This window comes from Scyliorhinus torazame, chromosome 1 (genome assembly GCF_047496885.1).
Source record: "Scyliorhinus torazame isolate Kashiwa2021f chromosome 1, sScyTor2.1, whole genome shotgun sequence".
NCBI classification, from domain to species: Eukaryota; Metazoa; Chordata; class Chondrichthyes; order Carcharhiniformes; family Scyliorhinidae; genus Scyliorhinus; species Scyliorhinus torazame.
This window is the reverse complement of record NC_092707.1, coordinates 390,335,956-390,349,841: the sequence shown is the minus strand read 5'-3', so window position 1 is coordinate 390,349,841 and position 13,886 is coordinate 390,335,956. Positions and strand designations below refer to the sequence as shown.

The 13,886-nt window shown below is 43.8% G+C and overlaps 1 protein-coding gene across 2 annotated transcripts in view; it reads right to left on the bottom strand.

The window, feature by feature from the left end:
* LOC140427526 (probable methyltransferase TARBP1) overlaps positions 1–13,886 on the bottom strand; it is a 309,002-nt gene that overhangs the window by 269,114 nt on the left and 26,002 nt on the right. For both annotated transcript variants that reach the window (XR_011948558.1, XM_072513011.1), the window contains exons 4-8: positions 6,003–6,151; positions 5,307–5,359; positions 5,107–5,204; positions 2,848–2,983; positions 2,240–2,336 (exon numbers count right to left, since the gene is read on the bottom strand). Coding sequence is in view for 1 of the 2 variants with exons in the window: in XM_072513011.1 (XP_072369112.1) it covers positions 2,240–2,336; positions 2,848–2,983; positions 5,107–5,204; positions 5,307–5,359; positions 6,003–6,151 (533 nt within the window). In the remaining variant the exon portion in view is untranslated. The remainder of the gene's footprint in view (positions 1–2,239; positions 2,337–2,847; positions 2,984–5,106; positions 5,205–5,306; positions 5,360–6,002; positions 6,152–13,886) is intronic.

The window sequence follows — 13,886 nt, the reverse complement described above, 5'->3', positions numbered from 1 at the left end:
TGATACTTGCTCGTTGTAAAAATGTGCGTAACCACGGGCGTGATTATGATACTTTGCGTTGTCGCGACTGTAAATTTGACTGGGCTAGAGGATAATCTATTTTACAAAGCCCACAGAAACTTACACGGGAATCGAACTGTATGCTACCCATTAGCGCAGTCGGTAGAAGCCCTATTTGTAGCCACCCCTGGGTGGATCCCGAGCAATTTGTATACAGTTGATACATCAGGTGCACCCTGTAAGGGAGAAATCGTAAAGTATAAAAAGGGGATACAGGGGAGATGTGTGAGACTTGTAAATCCCACTGACTCTGGGGGCGGAGAGCTCCAAAAGGAGGGAGGGAACGCTGGTCAAGATACAGCAAGCTATCCGTTTTGTTTCACAGGGCAGGGATGGGGATGTGCCTATGCCCTGGTCCCCACAAATAATTCCTGCATATAGACGCAGTGCATCCGCCAGCATTGTCGGGTTAATAAAGGACAGTTTACTTGCACCTGCAATGAACTAAAATGCACGAACATAACCGCAGGAAGACAGCTCATGTGTGGGCAGTGCAATGGGACTCACGTAAGCTCAGCCACATGGACATACCCGTTTGATATTTACCAGGTGGTGGAATCAAACGGGGAGTCAGGGGAACCGAGAAATTGGGAATACAGGCAGACTCATAATCAGGACACTACATGCTACCGGGCAAAGGAGGGATACGTCTTCCTCTTCAATGGAACGTACGCGACAGAAACACTAGATCTCCCAGGCCTTTTTGCAGTGGGAACCATAGGACCACTCACCGGACCATGCCCTCAGAAGGGACATATTCGGAGAAGAATAGTGACCCGGGCTATCAGCAAGGAATTCCGCGCTGATTGGGAAACCCCGGGCACATTAGGATCATCCCTGGGGTACGGGTTCCTCGGGACTATCTCTGGGGGGAGCAGCAGGAGTGATTAGTGCCAAGAACAGAAATGTAATTGTTTGTGGATTAACAATCTTGGGAAACAGTACCTCAAAAGCGCTAGAGGCTGTCAACCAAGAAATGGCTGAACTCAGATTATATGCACAACAGACACGGTATGCAGTAGACTACCAGTTAGCCCAACAAGGGGGAGTGTGTACAATCATAGGAGATAAACGTATAACCCATGTCATAGACGAATCCTATAATATTACAGAGGCCATTCACAATATCAGGGAACAACTGGATAACTTCAGACAGGGACCCACAAAAGGAAGTAGCTGGCTAGAGTGGCTAGTGGGAAATACCTGGGGACCCTATTTAATACACGGACTGGTCATGTTCATATCGGTCGCACTGGTGTGCTGCCTTAGCTTTGGGTGTCTAAAAATCTGCTGTAATACCGTAACAAAGGTTGTGTCAGGAGCCAGTGTCACCCTTAACAAAACCACGATATTCCCCGAAGACTCCAGGAGATGCGGAGAAAGACGGGACGTTGCGGACCTGTACCTATGAGAGGTACCGTGGTGTTGGTCTACGGGGCTGTTGGGGCGACAACAGTCCGGACCAAAAGGAGGGGTTGAAGCGGGAAATGGTTCAGAAGGGCACTTGGCACAGAAGATGGCTGCCTGACACACAAGATGGAGACACCGAGAATAAAGCAGACATAACTGATGCCTGGAGCCCAGCAGGGTGCCAGTGGGACAGATAGGAACAGATCCAGGACAAAGGGAGCCAGACAGGAAGATTAAGAAATACATAAATGCGGGACACCACTTGAATAAAGCTGACTTCAGCCAAGGTGTACACAATGATATGCTAATACGAATGTCTTGGGCCATTTCCTAAAACAAAGGGACAATCGATACTGCTTTCCTGCTGCTACCTTTAACCTGTAAAACCTCTTTAACTATAACCATGTGTAAATGGCAAAACGCTTACAAATAGCGATGTACAATCTATAAAATGTTTAAAGATAATAAGGTAATAACTGTTTTATATCTGGGCTCATTGTGAACCCGAAGTGGCTGTTTAAAGATAGCAAGGTGATAATTGTTTTGTATCTGGGCCCATTGTGAACTCAAAGTATAAAATGAATGACTGCCATTCAAACCACGAGAAAGGCTGGCTACCGTACCACGAGAAAGGCTGGCTACCGTACCGCGGGGTATGTATGCTTTCTCTCGAAGCTTTGTGTAACAATAAACTGCACTAATTGGACACAGCAAGTCTGACTCCTGAAGTGGTTGATTTTCCCACAACAAAGGAGTAATAATGTCTTACCACATTAGTCAGGTGCATAGCAGTCTGTAGAAGGTAACACTGAGCTGCTCCTCGTAGCAACACTTGGTGATTGGTCATAGTACAGCGTATTACTTCTCTGTGATGCAGCAGATGTAAAAATAAAGGACAAATAAAGGACGGGTAAATAAAGGCTCTTAGTTAAATATGATCTTTCACAGACAAAAGGCACATTACAATGGTTTCATATTGTATTCTGGTTGCAAGTGTTAAGCACATTCTGCACAACAGAAGTCTCACATCATTAAGTGTTCGTTGCAATGAAATAGTCCTGTGTATTGTTACAAGATCGCGCACCAAAGTGTACCATTTTTCAGTAAGCTTCTGTCTTTTAAACCTTTGTTTAAAAGAACAAATAAGTCTCAGTCCAATCAGCCAATGTTGGCATTTACCCCATTATGTGAGCAAGCATTTCTAATAACATTTACACACCCAGTTCCCTTCAGTCCTTTTTCATTCGTCCAACTATTATATTCCAATTTCCAATGCTGACATAGCTTCTGCCTCAACCACGAACTCCATTCCGTGGCAAAACAAGGAGTCTTAAATTGTTGTCAAGAGAGACAAAATTAATCTGCAATCATCCTTACCGAAGAGCGTGGAGCCCCTCTACGCCCCATGTTTTGCGCGATGGGATGTGCACTAGGGCTTGAGAGATGAAGAGTATGGGGACGGCGCACCAGTGCTTGGCAGCCATGCTCTTAATCAACTTCATGAGAAAGTCACCTAATCAAAGGAAATAGGCATTTTCTTGGCTTTCAATACAAAGTAGTTCAAATTATGACAACAAGCAGCACCTCTGAAATGAACTGGAAATTATTTCCAGGCTCCACGGTTTTGATCACAAATAAGGCAAGATATAATGCATTAATAGTAAAGAATTTCAATATACATTTAGCAATACAAGTACAATATTTTATCCAAAAGTATTGACTTAGCATTCAAATAACAAAATATTTCAATCACTAACATTTCTTAAGGATAATCGTAATTTTATTTTCATGACTGTTGGAACAAAGATTAGAACAGGGAATGATCCCGGAAATACTTGTTTTTTTAAAGTGGTGGGGGTTCCCTGGATTCGCACATTGACGCTTGCTCAGCATAACATCTGGAGGTCTATTTGTACAGGCACATAGGGGGGGATTCAGGAAATCTTTAAAAGGGGCGTTCAAGAAAATCACAACCAAAGTCAAACTGAAAAACATTTGCAAACCAGACTAATGTTTATACTAATGATCTAGCTATATAGTAACTACAGGTATTTAATTTATATTTAGCCGTAAAGTAATTACAATTGTTTCTTTTCTTCTTACACAGGACATGGATGTCACTGGCTAGGCAAGCATTGTTTGTCTACCCTTGAGGAAGTGGCGGTGAGCCACCTTCTTGAACCGCTGCGTCTATGTGGTGTAGGTACACCCATAGTGCTGCTGGGGAGTCCCAGGATTTTAACCCAGCGACAGAGATGCAACGGCGATATATTTCCAAGTCAGTTTGGTGTGTGGGAGGGGAAACTGTGGGTGGTGATGGTGTTCCCATGCACCTGCTGTCTTCTAGGTGGTAGGGGCGGTGGGTTTGGAAAGTGCTGAAAGAGGATCAAGAGCTGCTGCAATGCATCTTGTAGATTGTATACATTGCTGTCATTGTGTATCTGTGGTGGAGGGAGTGCAAGTTTAAGGCGGTGGGTGGGGTGCCAATCATAGAATCGTCATAGAATTTACAGTGCAGGAGGCCATTCGGCCCATCAAGTCTGCACCAGCTCTTGGAAAGAGAACCCTACCCAAACCACCACTCTATCCCTGTAACCCAGTAACCCCACACAACCTTTTTTTTTGGAGACTAAGGGCAACTTAGCATGGCCAATCCACCTAACCTGCACACCTTTGGAATGTGGGAGGAAACCGGAGCACCCGGAGGAAACCCACGCACACACGGGGAGAACGTGCAGACTCCGCACAGACAGTGACCCAAGCCGAGAATCGAAGCTGGGACCCTAGAGCTGTGAAGCAACTGTGCCAACCACTATGCTACCATGCTGTCCAAAAAGTGATCACATTCATTGCAAAATATCATTGTTTGCCTGTGCAGTACATCAACAGCAATAGTATCACTTCTAATGGGGACCAGCCGTGCTTCTCTTCTATAAATAGGTGTTGCGGAATTTTCTGATTTACGTTTGGTTATGGCAACACTCACACAACTCCCGTACAACAGTTATGGTAGCACAGTGGTTAGCACTGTTGCTTCACAGTGCCAGGGTCCCAGGTTCGATTCCTGGTTTGGGTCACTGTCTGTGCGGAGTCTACACGTTCTCCCTGTGTTTGTGTGGGTTCCTCTGGTTGCTCCGGTTTCCTCCCACAAGTCCCAAAAGATGTGCTGTTAGGTAATTTGGACACTGAATTCTCCCCGTGTACCTCAACAGGCACAGGAATTTGGCGACTAGGGGCTTTTCATAGTAACTGGGTCACTGTCCGCGTGGAGTTTGCACATTCTCCCAGTGTCTGCGTGGGTTTCACCCCCACAACCCAAAGATGTGCAAGTAGGTGGATTGGCCAGGCTAAATTGAAAAAAACAAATAATTGGGTACTTTAAATTTTTAAAGAAAAAAAATGTTAGCCTACTTGTGACAATAAAGATTATTATTATTATTATTATTATTAAGGTTGCAGCTATTTTAGCAGATTAAATGTTTAGTTGTTTACTCCAGCCGAAGAATGTTGTGGATTATTATGGATCTAAATCAGTAAAGCTTTGACTATTTTTCACAAAAGGTAAATTTAAATCTAATTACGATGGAGTTAAATCAATCTTTTACAGAACAGGATATCTGGATCACAAGAACCTACCTTTGAATTCTTCAGCCACATTTTCCACAAAATCAACAAAAAATGTCTGTAACTTCACGGCTAGAACAGGACAGCTGCCAATGACTTGATCTGGAGATCTTAAAAGTAGAAATGCAGTTACATATCAGAGCTGATAAAGATCATATGAAATGAATCATATTGCACAAATGACTGTCAAATTGAGGAACTAAAGTATTTACCTGCTGTAAAATGTACTTTCAGAAATGGCATCCATCACTGGCCCACAGATAAACTTAAATTTTAAAAAAAAGCTGAATTAGTATAGTTTGAAACCCGAAAATAAATTGTTTGATTTGAAAGAAGGAAAGCAGGCCAACGAAAAAATGGGGACCAAAAGAAGAAAGTTGAGAAGGCCAGTCAGAAAGGATTAAAAGATACATTTTTAATATGAATACTGGATTATCTGCATTCAAGTAAAATTATCCTTCATATTATAAATTAATTTATTAATAATAATAATCGCTTATTGTCACAAGTAGGCTTCAATTAAGTTATTGTGAAAAGCCTCTAGTCGCCACATTCCGGCGTCCAGGAAGGCTGGTACGGGAATTATTAAGAATATTAGCAAATCAAAGCAGTTTCAAAGCTACCATATGGCAGCCATGTGACACCCTTATGTCACATAATATACTATACAGCATTCTTGAATGTTGCTCACTGAAAGTTTCAGTAGCAGGACATTCAGGCTTTGAAACAGGATGCCAACATTATCTAATGTTGACCCAGATCAAGAACCTTGATTGAAGCAACAACACCCAGCAACCCCCATCGTGACCAAATATGGGACCTTTCTCATTATTTCTGCTGTCGGCAAACCAGGAGACTGCTGCCGACTTGCTCTCGCTTGCCAAATGTAGCAAATTTCAGAAACTTACCTCACTCAGTTCCCGAGTTCTGAAAGGATATTTCATGACCCCAAGATCCAGAAACTGGAACAGGCCTTCTTTCATTGCAGTTTTGTTTTCACTTTCAAACATTCGTTTATAAGCACAAAGCAGCCAAGATGTGTGGAAAGGCGCACGACCTAGGTGACATATAAATAATTCATTTAATCTCTGCTTTTCTTCCACCAATCTATTCCCCAAAATAAAACAACTATCTATTCGGAATCTAAAGCTAGATACCTCAATCCTCAATACATTTAAATATACAATGTTTTAAATGTGATTCAACATTCTTCACTTCCATACCCCTTTCTGTTGCAAATTATATAAAGTAGTCATCATTTCCACACTGTCCGAGGCAAAGGCAGCCAGTTCAGTTTTGTATACTAGCGAATAATGAAACAGCTAATGACTGAAGGGACTTCCTTTTGGGGGAAAGAAGTGTGCGAACAATTTGCTTGAACTCACAAAGATGACAGTTTAATCCATTCAACAATTCCACCATTTAAGAGTCTGTTCGAAATTTGAAGCCCCAAAATTGGGGGGAGATTTTTTTTAGCTCAGATTTTCTTCAATAATCATGTTGATTTACCCAAGCTCAGTCAGACTGTTCGGACACTCATACCTCCCCCTCCTACCAAGGGTGATTCAAAATATAGTAAATATAAAAAATAAATTAGACAAAAAAGCATGTTCAACGAGGTGACGTTTATTTTAATATAGAATAGAAGAAATGCCTGTTTTTCTCTGTATTTACAACTTACCAAGTTTGTTAAAGTGATTGATCTTTTAAGGCTTTGGTTGTGAACAACAGAGCATGGATTAGCTCTTGCAGCGAGCAGAACCTATTGGTAATAGTCTATTTAGGAATAAACGACATGGAAGCAAAGGGTCTCGAGGGGCTTAAGAGTTTGGGCATATTGCCTGAGTTTTGCAGTTTTGAAAAGTTTGGTAAAGTTTGATGTGCTGCAACCATTTTTTCCCTGCAGACCTTGTTTTAATATAACAGCAGGAATTTGCACTTATATCAAACCTTTAATGTAGAAAAGCATCCCAAAGCACTTTGCAGACAAAAACTGATGCCCAACTAAAACAGGATCAAAAAGGGCCTCAACTGAGGGGAATGAGTGGAGATGTGGATGGATTAAAGAAGGGGAATACCAGTATGAAGCTTACATAGCTCGGGCACCATGATGACGCAGTGGTTAGCACTGCTGCCTCACGGTGGTGAGGACCCGGATTCGATCCCGGCCCCGGTTCACTGTCCGTGTGGAGTTTGCACATTCGCCCCTTGTCTCACCCCCACAACCCAAAAAGATGTGCAGGGTAGGTGGATTGGCCACATTAAATTGCCCCCTTAATTGGGGAAAAAAAAGAATTGGGTGCTCTAAAATTAAAAAGAAAGCTCACATAGCTGAGGCACAATCATTAATGGTGGGGCAAAGAGAGGGTACGAAGTAGAAGGAGCCAAAAATCTGAGGAACAATGGTGATGTGGGGAAAGAGGGTGTGGTTGCAGATGGAGAAGAGGGTGTTGGGGCTGAAGAAGAATAGAGGCATAGAGAGGTAGGAGCACTAAAATTCAAAACAAATTTAAATTTGAGGTTTTGGGGTCCAAAGGTCAATGATGTTGAGTGAGGACACGGGTTACGGTTGAGCAGTGCTATATACTATTACGGGCCAGGGTTTACAGAACCTCATAGTGTATCATGCAGTTCACCTGACCCACAACTTTTAATAGATTTTGGTTATGGGGAGCACAAGGGCCCACTCTACAGGTGTGATGCAACAGAGATCTAAAGTACTTTTAAAACAAAACAATGTTTATTCTATGAATCCAGTTAACATTTTATAAACACACAATAAACATCTTAGCAACTATAACTCAAATACTCCCCCAAAGAATACAGTACTCTATAAGTAACCCTTAATCTTTCCTAGCAACATCCCATAAGTCAAATACCCTCTTTAACAAAGACAGCAGATTAAAATTATCTACTGAGAACAGTTATCACTTTTAAATTAGCAAGTGATCTGAAGACATTCTTTTCATGCAGAGAGATCAAAATTACACCTTGTTTGGCTGGATGCAGCTCCAACTCTGAAAACAAAACCAAACACACACTGTAGCTGCCAGCTCAAAAACGAAAGTAAAAACAGAATGACAGCCCAGCTCCACTCACACTCTGAAATCACTGCAGCTATTTAATAAACTCCCATTTCTTAAAGGTACATCCACTACAGCTATTTGATAAACACCCATTTCTGAAAGGTACTCTCACATGGCAATACAAGATAGAATATGGCACCAGAGTTTTGAATGAGCTGAAGTTCAAGAGAATGGAGGATGGAAAGTATTTAAATAGTCAAGTCTGTGAAGCAGGATGAAGGTTTCAGCAGCAAATGGGCTGAGGTGGAGACAGAAGTGTAGATATGTGGATTTGGGTTGAATAGGGCCCAGAGGTTGCAAAGAGTTTAGATTAACCTATAACAGTAAGCAGAGGGAGGAATGCAATTTGCAGCAAAAGTATGCAGTTTGTGCAGCAGCCAAATATGGTCACCTCAGTCGTTCCATGTATAACTGGAAGATTTTGTAGCTTAGACTAACACTGAATATCAGACAAGCAATCTGACAGAGGTGGTGATGATTCAAGAGAAGGGGTGGGACAGGATGATAAAAGCAAATTACTGCGGATGCTGGAATCCAAAACAAAAACAGAAAATACTGGACAATCTCAGCAGCTCCGACAGCATCTGTGGAGAGAAAAGGGAGCTAACGTTTCGAGTCTGGATGACTGTTTGTCAAAGCTTTGGGGTTGCACCTAAACTGGAGGGGCACCAATATCCTGGGTGGGAGGATTGCTAGAGCTCTTCGGGAGGGTTTAAACTAGTTTGGCAGAGGGATGGGAACCAGAGCTCCGGATCAGAGGATAGGGTAGCTGTTGAACGGGCAGAAATAGTATGCAGCGAGTCTGTGAGGAAAGATCGACAGTTGAGAAGGAAAAGTTGCACTAAGTGGGATGGGTTAAAGTGTGTCTGTTTCAATGCAAGGAGTGTCAAGAATAAGGGAGATGAACTTAGAGCATGGATCAGTACTTGGAACTACGATGCTGCGGCCATTACAGAGACATGGATTTCACTGGGGCAGGTATGGTTGTTAGATGTTCTGGGTTTAAATGTTGTTAGAAGAATAGGGAGGGAGGTAAAAGAGGAGGGGGAGTGGCACTGTTAATTCGGTAGTGCATCACTGCTATAGAAAAGGAGGTAGTCGAGGAGGGTTTGTCTACTGAGTCAGTAAGGGTGGAAGTCAGAAACAAGAAAGGAGCAGTCACTTTATTGGGAGATTTCTAACGACCCCCCCCCCCCCAATAGTAGCAGAGTGATAGGAACAGATTGGGCAGCAGGTCTTGAAAAGGTGAGAAGTAACAGAGTTGTTCTCATGGGTGGCTTTAACTTCCCTAATATTGACTGGAACCTCCTCAGTGCAAATGGTTTGGATGGAGCAGATTTTGTCAGGTGTATCCAGGAAGGATTCCTGGCTCAATATGTAGATAGACCGACTAGCGGGGAGGCCATAGTGGATTTGGTACTTGGCAACAAACTAGGCCAGGTGTCAGATGTCTCGGTGGGAGAGCATTTTGGTGACAGTGACCACAACTCCTTGACCTTTACCATAGTCATGGAGCGGGATAAGAAGACAGTATGGGAAGGTACTTAATTTGGGGAGGGGAAATTATACTGTTATTGGGCAGAAGCTGAGGAGCATAAATTGGGAACAAATGTTCTCAGGGAAATGCACAACAGTAATGTGGGGGTTGTTTGAGGAGCACTTGCTGCGAGTGCTGGATATTTTGTCCCACTGAAACAAGGAAGGAATGGTAAGATGAAGGAGCCTTGGATGACAAGAGAAGTGGAGCTTCTAGCCAAGAGGAAGAAAGAAGCTTACGCAAGGTTGAGGAAGCAAGGATCTAGCACTGCTCTAGAGGGTTACAAGATAGCCAGGCAGGAACTTAAAAATGAACTTTGGAGAGTTAGAAGGGGGCATGAAAAATCCCTGGCGCGAAGGATTAGGGAAAACCCCAAGGCATTCTACACTTATGTGAGAAATAAGAGGATGATCATAGTGAGAGTAGGGCCGATCAGGGATAGTGGAGGGAACTTGTCCCTAGAGTCTGAGGAGGTAGGGGAGGCCCTAAATGAATATTTTGCTTTAGTATTCACTAGAGAGAGGGATCTTGTTGCTCGTGAGAACAGCGTGAACCAGGTTAATAGTCTTGAACGGGTTGATATTAAGAAGGAGGATATGCTGGAAATTTTGAAAAACATCAGGATAGATAAGTCCCCTGGGCCTGACGGGCCTGGCCCAAGGTTACTACGGGAAGCGACGGAGGAGATTGCTGCGCCGTTGGCGATGATCTTTGCATCCTCACTCTCCACTGGAGTAGTACCGGATGATTGGAGGGAGGTGAATGTTGTTCCCCTGTTCAAGAAAAGGAATAGGGAAATCCCTGGGAATTACAGACCAGTCAGTCTTGCGTCTTTGGTGAGCAAAGTACTGGAAAGGATTCTGAGAGATAAGATTCATGATTATTTAGAAAAACAAAGTTTGATTAAAGATAGTCAGCATGGCTTTGTGAGGTGCAGGTCATGCCTCAAAAGCCTCATTGAATTCTTTGAGGATGTGACGAGACACATTAATGAAGGTCGGGCAGTGTATATGGTGTATATGGAATTCAGTAAGGCATTTGATAAGGTTCCCCATGGTAGGCTCATTCAGAAAGTCAGGGGGCATGGGATACAGTGAAATTTGGCTGTCTGGATACAGAATTGGCTGGCGGAAAGAAGACAGCGAGTGATAGTGGATGGAAAATATTCTGCCTGGAGGTCGGTGACCAGTGGTGTCCCGCAAGGATCTGTTCTGGGATCTCTGCTCTCTGTGTTTTTTATAAATGACTTGGATGAGGAAGTGGAAGGGTGGGTTAGTAAGTTTGACGATGACACAAAGGTTGGTGGAGTTGTAGTTGGACATGTCCAGAACATGTGACCATGGTTCGCTGGTCCTCCCGCCAATTTTGCGCACCTATCTTCCACCCCAAAGAGTCTGCTCATCTGGGCCACTGTGATGTGAGCCCGGTGAACGACCTTGAATTGAATCAGGCTGAGTCTGGCACAAGTTGCGGTCGCATTGACTCTACTCAACGCGTCCGCCCAAAGGCCCACCTCCCACTTTCGCTTCAGCTCCTCAGTCTGCGTCTCCTCTGATCCCATAAGTTCCTTATAAATGTCGGAAACGCTCCCCTCACCTATCCATCCTCTGGAAACTACCCTGTCCTGAATCCCCCTTAGCGGCAGGAGTGGGAACGTAGAACATTACAGCGCAGTACAGGCCCTTCGGCCCTCGATGCTGCGCCGACCTGTGAAACGACTCTAAAGCCCATCTACACTATTCCCTTATCGTCCATATGTCTATCCAATGACCATTTGAATGTCCTTAGTGTTGGCGAGTCCACTACTGTTGCAGGCGGGGCATTCCACGCTCTTACTACTCTCTGAGTAAAGAACCTACCTCTGACATCTGTCTTATATCTATGGCCCCTCAATTTAAAGCTATGTCCCCTCATGCGAGACATCACCATCCGAGGAAAAAGGCTCTCACTGTCCACCCTATCCAATCCTCTGATCATCTTGTATGCCTCAATTAAGTCACCTCTTAACCTTCTTCTCTCTAACGAAAACAGCCTCAAGTCCCTCAGCCTTTCCTAATAAGATCTTCCCTCCATACCAGGCAACATTCTGGTAAATCTCCTCTGCACCCTTTCCAATGCTTCCACATTCCTATAATGCGGCGACCAGAATTGCACGCAATACTCCAAATGCGGCCGCACCAGAGTTTTGCACAGCTGCAACATGACCTCATGGCTCCGAAACACAATCCCTCTACCAATAAAAGCGAACACACCGTACGCCTTCTTAACAACTCTCTCAACCTGGGTGGCAACTTTCAGGGATCTATGTACATGGACACCGAGATCTCTCTGCTCATCCACACTGCCAAGAATCTTACCATTAGCCCAGTACTCAGTCTTCCTGTTATTCCTTCCAAAATGAATCACCTCACACTTTTCTGCATTAAACTCCATTTGCCACCTCTCAGCCCAGCGCTGCAGCTTATCTATGTCCCTCTGTCACATGTAACATCCTTCCGCACTGTCCACAACTCCACGACTTTAGTGTCATCTGCAAATTTACTCATCCATCCTTCTATGCCCTCCTCCAGGTCATTTATAAAAATGGCAAACAGCAGTGGCCCCAAAACAGATCCTTGTGGTACACCACTAGTAACTAGACTCCAGTCTGAACATTTCCCATCAACCACCACCCTTTGTCTTCTTCCAGCTAGCCAATTTCTGATCCAAACTGCTAAATCACCCTGAATCCCATGCCTCCGTATTTTCTGTAGGAGCCTTCCGTGGGGAACCTTCTCAAACGCTTTACAGAAATCCATATACACCACATCAACTGCTTTACCCTCATCCATCTGTTTGGTCACCTTCTCAAAGAACTCAATAAGGTTTGTGAGGCACGACCTACCCTTCGCAAAACCGTGTTGACTATCTCTAATTAAATTATTCCTTTCCAGATGATTATACATCCTAACTCTTATAAACCTTTCCAAGATTTTGCCCACAACAGAAGTCAGGCTCACTGGCCTATAGTTACCTGGATTGTCTCTACTCCCCTTCTTGAACAAGGGGACAACATTTGCTAACCTCCAGTCTTCTGGCACTATTCCTGTAGACAAAGATGACTTAAAGATCAAAGCCAAAGGCTCAGCAATCTCCTCCCTAGCTTCCCAGAGAATCCTAGGATAAATCCCATCCGGCCCAGGCGACTTATCTATTTTCACACTTTCCAGAATTGCTAACATCTCCTCCTTATGAACCTCAAGCCCTTCTAGTCTAGTAGCCTGAATCTCAGTATTCTCCTCGACAACATTGTCTATTTCCTGTGTGAATACTGACAAAAAATATTCATTTAGCACCTCTCCTATCTCCTCGGACTCCACGCACAACTTCTCACGACTGTCCTTGACTGGCCCTACTCTTACCCTAGTCATTCTTTTATTCCTGACATATCTATAGAAAGCTTTAGGGTTATCTTTGAGCCTACCTGCCAAAGACTTCTCATGTCCCCTCCTGGCTCTTCTTAGCTCTCTCTTTAGGTCCTTCCTAGCTAACTTGTAAGTCTTCAGCGCCCTAACTGAACCTTCATGTCTCATCTTTACATAAGCCTCCTTCTTCCTCTTGACAAGTGTTTCGACTTCTTTAATAAACCACGGTTCCCTTGCTCGACCACTTCCTCCCTGCCTGACAGGTACATACTTATCAAGGACACGCAGTAGCTGTTCCTTGAACAAGCTCCACATATCCATTGTGCCCATCCCCTGCAATTTTCCTCTACATCCGATGCATCCTAAGTCTTGCCTCATCGCATCATAATTGCCTTTCCCCCAGATATAAATCTTGCCCTGCGGTATATACCTATCCCTTTCCATCACTAAAGTAAACATAATCGAATTGTGGTCACTATCACCAAAGTGCTCACCTACCTCCAAATCTAACACCTGTCCTGGTTCATTACCCAGTACCAAATCCAATATGGCCTCACCTCTCGTTGGCCTATCTACATACTGTGTCAGGAAACCCTCCTGCACACATTGGACAAAAACGGACCCATCTAAAATACTCGAACTATAGCGTTTCCAGTCAATATTTGGAAAGTTAAAGTCCCCCATAACAACTACCCTGTTGTTTTCGCTCCTATCCAGAATCATCTTTGCAATCCTTTCCTCTACATCTCTGGAACTTTTCGGAGG